This window comes from Nannospalax galili, unplaced genomic scaffold (genome assembly GCF_000622305.1).
Source record: "Nannospalax galili isolate Female #2095 unplaced genomic scaffold, S.galili_v1.0 scaffold886, whole genome shotgun sequence".
NCBI lineage: Eukaryota > Metazoa > Chordata > Mammalia > Rodentia > Spalacidae > Nannospalax > Nannospalax galili.
Window position 1 is genome coordinate 2,937,019 of NW_008355971.1, and position 6,884 is coordinate 2,943,902.

General features: G+C 48.0%; 1 protein-coding gene across 4 annotated transcripts in view; it reads right to left on the bottom strand.

Annotated features, from left to right (window-relative positions):
• The window catches only part of CUNH19orf47 (chromosome unknown C19orf47 homolog), a 26,696-nt gene that overhangs the window by 13,831 nt on the left and 5,981 nt on the right, over positions 1 to 6,884 (bottom strand). For 3 of the 4 annotated variants that reach the window (XM_029556586.1, XM_008853994.2, XM_008853993.3), the window contains exons 3-5: positions 4,544 to 4,595; positions 1,731 to 1,818; positions 1,540 to 1,654 (exon numbers count right to left, since the gene is read on the bottom strand). In XM_029556586.1, the coding sequence (XP_029412446.1) occupies positions 1,540 to 1,654; positions 1,731 to 1,818; positions 4,544 to 4,595 (255 nt within the window). Of the gene's footprint in view, positions 1 to 1,539; positions 1,655 to 1,730; positions 1,819 to 4,543; positions 4,596 to 6,659; positions 6,702 to 6,884 lie in introns of those variants that run through there. The other variant, XM_029556585.1, reaches the window with a different exon arrangement.

Here is a 6,884-nt window from a genome sequence, read left to right on the forward strand (position 1 = left end):
TTATTTTATGTATATGAGTATATTGCCTGCATGTATGTGAGTGCACCTGTGTTGCACAATGCCACAGAGGTCACAAGAGGGCTTCAGATTTCCCCTGGAACTGGAGTTAAGGACAGTCCGTAGCCACCATGCAGGTGCTGGGAATCAAACCCGGGTCCTCTGCAAGAGCAGTCAGTGCTCTTAACCGCTGAGCCATCTCTCCAGCCCCCATTTATTTATTTATTATTTACTTTTTGAGACAGAGTCTTCCTGTAGCCCCAGCTGCCCTGGAACTCGTTATGTAGACCAGGCTGGTCTCAATCTCACAGAGATCTGCTGGCCTCTGCTTCCCAAGTACTGGAACTAAAGGCATGTGCCATCATGCCCAGCTTAGAACTTTTTTAGAAATCAAAAATTACTCCCAGGCTGGCAAGATGGCTTAGCAGGTCAAAGCACTTGCCACAAAAGCCTGACAACCTAAGCAACCTGAGTTCAATCCCTCAGCTCATATACAGCTAGAAGAAGAGAACCAACTCCACAAAGTTGTATTCTGACCTCCACACCATGCACATCCACATATACATGATACACACACACACACACACACACACACACACACAAGCAAATTAAATATTAAAAGAAAAAACTTTATAGCCGGGTGTGGTGGCTCACACCTTTAATCCCAGCACTGGGGAGGCAGAGACAAGCAGATCTCTGTGAGTTCAAGGCCAGCCTGGTCTACATAGTGAGTTCCAGGACCAAAAAATACGAAGAAGAAGAAGAAGAAGAAGAAGAAGAAGAAGAAATTAAAAAAAAAAAAAATTAAAGAAGGGCTAGAGAGACGGCTCATGAGTTAAGAGCACTTGCTGTTTTTCCAAAGGACCCAGGTTCCACTCCCAGCACCGACACAGCAGCTCTATCGCTCTCTTTTGGCCTTTCTGGGCATTACACACATATCAGTAAGTATATTAACAATCAAATACTTGTACAAATAAAAATAAATCATTAAAAAAAATTTAAAGAAAAAAGATACAATGTTTTGCTCTGCGATTTTCAAAATGAATTGATGCCTCTTGCTTGAGGAAGTCTAATCAGAGCATCTCGCAGTTGTATGGGGGGGAGGCAGGCAGATCTCTGTGCATTCGAGGCCAGCCTGGTCTAGTGAGTTCCAGGACAGCTGGGGCTACAGGGACATCCTGTCTCAAAAAGACCGAAAAAAAAAAAAAGGTGGAGGAGCAAGTAAGGATGACGCCCAGTAGCAACCTCCACGTGCACACGCATGAAAGCACACACATTCCCACACCCATATGGGCACCCATACATGTCGATATTACACACATATGAAAAATGGAAAAAGAACAGAAAAAAGGTTTGTCTCACTACACAGAGGAGTTGGTAAAAGGAAGACTCAGGAACATGCCCAATATCACACAGCAAAGAGCTGACCTGGCCTCAGAACACCACAGCTGCCTTTCCTGTCAAGCCTCCTAGTGGCTCTGCAACAGTCCCCTCCAGTCCTACACAAAACCCAGAGAGCAAGGGGCATGGAAGAGAACCCACCTGGCGGTGCACCACCTTGGCGTGCTTAAGGATGGCAATGATGTCACCCACCACAGTCACACCCAGCTCATTCATGATTTCCTTGTTGAGATCCAGCAGCATGCTCTTCTGGATCCTGCAGGGGAGGGCAGTGGTGAGGCCCTGGTTGTCCACTACCACCTCCCCATGCCCACTTCACCCTGTCTCCTCACCGATTATCCACAAACATCACAGCGTAATTAACAGCAGGTCCCGGAGGAATGCCGGCTTCCTTGAAGAACTGGATCCATTCGGAAGTGGCTGGGGGTTGGACACAACAGTCATTCACAGTGGACCGCAACAGCAGTGGCTTCCACACATTAAAAGCCTGATAAATGCCAGGCCTTGGCTATGAGCTCTCAGTTCAGGATGGAACAAGCCCCCTGCCACCTGTGAGGTACTGACACACACACACACCCCGACTGGGGCAGGAGAGCAGGGCAATGTGCAGGGCATGATGGTCTCAAGCCTTGACCTTGTCCTTATAGCTTCAGCCTGCCCTGGCATTAAGCCCCATGCCTGGCCAGCGAGTGACTGCAGGAAACAGAGCCTGAGTCTCAGCCCCTGGCCCACTGGGGAGTCCAGGCTCAGGAGCTAGCACTGGGCTCCAGCAAGGAGCAGCCAAGCTTCAGGGAGAGGCACAAAAGTTATCAACACAGACTCAGGAGCCTCACCCCTGTTCAAACCCTGCCTCTGCCACAAATTCCTGGTTCTCCTGGCTCTACCTCCCAGGTACTAGGATTACAGGTATGTACCATCAAGCCCAACAAAGCCTGTTGCTTTGACTATGACCACTGAAGCCCACTGTCTGAGGAGCTGAAAAAGTCTCTATACTGGGCACACATCATTGTGTTACATACTTCTGAGAAAAGGCAAGTATCTGGTCAATTAAACTGTCCTAAGCACTGGCTGTGAAGAAGTAGATGGGGGCTGGAGAGATGGCACAGGTATTAGGAGCCATGTATTGTTATTCTAGAGGACCCGAGTTCTGTTGCCAGGCTCAAAACCACCTTATAACTCTAGCTCCAGGGGATCCAAAGCCCTCTGTTTCTGTGGGCACCCACACACAGGAGACATATATTCACACATACACACAAATATACACATAAATAAAAATATTTTTTTTAAAAAAGAGGGAGGCTAGAGAGGTGGCTCAGCAGTTAAAAGCACTGACTGCTCTTGTAGAGGACCTGGGTTTGATTCCCAACACCCATATGGCAGCTAACAACCATGCATAACTCCAGTTCCAGGGAATCCGACACCCTCTTCCGATCTCCGTGGGCACTGCATGACATGGATGCACTAACATACATGCAGGCAATATACTCATACACATAAAATAAAAATAGTATTTTTAAAAAAAGAAAAAAAAAAACCTGGGCAATGTGGCTCACTACTCCCAGCACTTCGGACTCTGAGGCAGTGAATTTGAGGACAGTCCTTACTGCACAGTGAGTGACTCTAGGCCAAGGCTTAAGAGAGAGACACTATCTCCAAAGAAAATAAAACAAACTAAAAAGATGCCGTCCCCTTCAGGATGTTACACTGTGTGACAACGTGTGAAGGGTTGGAGATGAGGCTACTGCACACAGAACCAGGAGAAATCTTCAACCATTCGCTACAGGCACCTAACCCAGAACAAAGAAATATGCTTTTTGTTTATGTACTAGGAATGGAACACAGGGCCTTATGCATGGCAGTTAAGAGGTCTACTCTATTTTTTCTGGTTAGTATTTGCAAAGTGTACTTAGGTTGGTGAGCGAGTCAACAGATTAAGGCACTTGCTGCTAAGCCTGACCACCAGAATGTGATCACTGGGACCATGGGGTGGAAGAACAGAACCTACTACTGCAAGTTGTCCTTTGCCCTCCACCCACACAAACACATACAAAATAAATAAAATTAAATTTAAAAAAAAAAAGAGGTCTACTCTAATGTTGAGTCACACTCACTTCTAAATTCCAGGCAAGCACTAAACCACTGCATCACACTCTCAGCCCCTCACTGGTGATATCTAAGCAAGCACTCTACCACTTAGCTACACCTCCAGTCCTAAGCAATATCCTTTGACAGTGGCATCCAAGACAAATGTGTGGAACAGTACACAGCAGTGAAAAGGACAATAGCTATGTTTAGCTCCACAGGTGCCTCTCAAATATCATGCTGCACAAAGGCAGTCAGACACAAAACAACACATGGCAGGATTTTGTTCATGTAAACTCAAAACCCAGGCCCAACTAGATGTTTGCTTTTTGGTTGCTCTGAATTCCAAACAAATGTTTTATGGATTTTCCAAGATGTATAATAAATCTCAACATTTTCCTAAGCCACCACCTGATCTCTGTGCCTTGGCAATCTCAAAAGAGTTTAAAGAAAACTAGGAAGCGGATGTGGGGGTGCACACCTGTACCCCAATAATCAGGAGTTTAAAGCCTGCCTGGGCTACACAGCTAGACTCCATCTACCAGAAAAAAAAGAGAGGGAGGGAGGGTAGAAATAGCCAGGCATAATGATTCACACTTGCAATCTCAGCACTAGGGAGGTAGAGGCAAGATCAGGAATTCAAGGTCATTCTTGGCTATACGTCAAGTTGGAAGCCAGCCTAGGTTAATATGAGACTATGTCTCAGAAGGAGGGTATCTGGGGCCAGATCTTCCAATCACAACAGTTGACACTGGGTCTGAGATCTGACATGCCACAATCTGCTACTCAGAGACTCAGAACTACCATCTGTCACACCGGTAGGAACTGAGGCTCTGGCAGGTCTGGAGGGGGAGCTGCCTGAGTTCTTTACTGAGTTTTTCAGGCCCAACTCAGGGAAGGAGCCCCAAGCTTGCACAGGCTCCAGTCCCACCCCCACTTCATCAGAGCACAGCTGCTCCTGCCAGTTAGCAGCTCTCCCTCCCCCACCAACATCCCTAGACTCAGGCCAGACCTCAGAAAGGGCAGTGGGGAGAAGGGGCCCAACAAGGGAGACCAGACTTACCCATAGTCACCGAGACCATCGTCTCTCTGGCCTTGATCCTGTTCCCGGGAGCCTGGAAGAGAGAAGGAAGGGAGAGGGCCCATTAGTCTGCCCACTGTGAGCGTCCTCCCCACTGTGAGCGTCCTCTCCCAGGGCTGTGTGCCTGCCTGCCTGCCTGCCTGCCAGAGGAACGTTCCTGGACTAAGGCCACACCAGCCAAGAATAGCCTAGAACAGCTGGCAGGACAACAGCCTGGGGCAGGGCTGCCACACAGCTATCACTTCTGCCTTGGAGGGGCTCAAAGACAGCAAGCGATCCCTCACACCCCACTAGGTCTAGCTCCGTGATTCACCACTGGAACCAGAATTCCTGAGCACAGTGGCGCAAGCCTGTCATCTCACCATTCATGAGGCTGAATGAAGGGCCACACATGGAGGCCCTTTCTAAAATATTGAAAAAGCAGCCAGGCTGAGCATGGTGGCACACGCCTTTAAGCCCAGCACTCAGGAGGCAGAGGCAGGTGGATCTCTGTGAGATCAAGGCCAGCCTGATCTACTTAGTGAGTTCCAGACCAGATGGGGGCTACAGGGAGACCCTGTCTCAAAAAGATAGTCAGGGCTACATGAGGCTCTGCTTCAAAATCAAAAGATTGAGCTGGCATGTAGCTCAGTGGGAAAACACATCTAGAACAAGCAAGGCTCTAGGTCTGGAAACAAACCCCCACAGGTTTACTGAGAACCTTCTCTGTGGAAGGCACTTAGGGATACCTAGGAGGACCAAACCATGGAGCCTGGCACACCCTTGAGGACAGAGGAGCAGAGGGACAGGCAGCAAATAAGAACAGCAGTAAAGTCAATGTTGTGGAGACAAACATGGAAGGCCTGGGAGGGGAAGAGGCCGTTTTCAAGACAGCACTCAATAGAGATCAAAGTGGCATGGAGAAAGCTATTGGAGATGGGGGAAGAGTCCAGAAAAGGCACACTTAGTCCAGTACCCTGAACTTTCCTGGGGTTTCTAAGAGCTGGCCAGGGAGCAGTACAAGAAGTGGGGTGTAGCTCCTGAGAGGTTCCAGAGAGGAAATGGAAAATCTATTTTCCTTTTATAAATTTTTATATTTATTTATTAATTTATTAATTATATTTTATTTGGTCTTTTTGATACAGGGTCTCCCAGTAGCCAGGTACACCAGGCTGGCCTTGAACTCACAGAGAGATCCACCTACCTCTGCCTCCCAAGTGCTGGGATTGGCCAGTTTCCTTTTTTTTTCGTCTTTTTGAGACAGGGTCTCCCTGTAGTCTCACCTGGCCTGGAACTCTGTTATGTAGACCAGGCTGGCTTCCACCTTGCAGAGATCCACCTGCCTCTGCCTCTGCCTCTGCTGGATTTCTTTTCTTTTTTTTTTTTTTTTTAAAGACAGGGTCTCCCTGTAGCCCCAGGTAAATCTCTGGGCATTCCAGGCCAGCCAGGGCTGCATAGTGGAAAAAAAAAAGGGGGGGCTGGAAATGCTGGGCATGCCTTTAATCCAGCCCTTGGGAGACAGAGCAGATCTCTATGAGATCAAGGCCAGCCTGGTCCACATAGTGACTAACAGGCGGGCTGGGACTAGGGAGACCTTGTCGAAAGAAAAAAAAAAACAAAACCACCAAAAACAAACAAAACAAAAACAAAACCAAACCAGAGTTGGGTATGGTGGCACACACCAGCACTAGGAGGCAAAGGCAATCAAATCTCTGTGAGCTCAAGGTGAACCTGGTCTACATAGTGAGTTCCAGGCCAGCTGGGGCTACAGGGAGATCCTGTCTCAAAAAAAAAAAAAAAAAGCCACAAAAGGGCTGGAGAGATAGCTCAGCAGTTAAGAACTAGCTGCTGTTCCAGAGGACCAAGGTTGGATTCCCAGAACCCACATGGCAGTTACCAACTGGGCAATGCACAACACGAGTGTACTTACATACATGCAGGTGTAACACTCATACACATAAAATGAAAATACAGAGTCCTCTATTTTCATGTGGTTAAAAAAAATTAGTAGAGGGGCGGCTAGGGATTAGCTCAACTGGTAGAGTGCTTACTAGCATGCATGAAGCCAGCCCTGGGTTTGACCCCCAGCTCCATATAAATCAGGTGTGGTGGCACATACCTGAAGTTCCAGCACTTGGGAGGTGGAGGCAGGAAGATCAGCAGTTCAAGGCTATTCTTAGCTACACAGCAAGTTCAAGGCCAGGCCCCAGGCTGCAAGAGACCCTGTTTCAAAAAAAAGACAGAGATAAAGGAGAGAAGAATGGAGGGAAGGGGAAAGAATGGGAGAAGAGAAGAGAGGAGGGCAGAGGAGGGGAGGGAGGAGGGGAGGGGGAGGAGAAAGGGA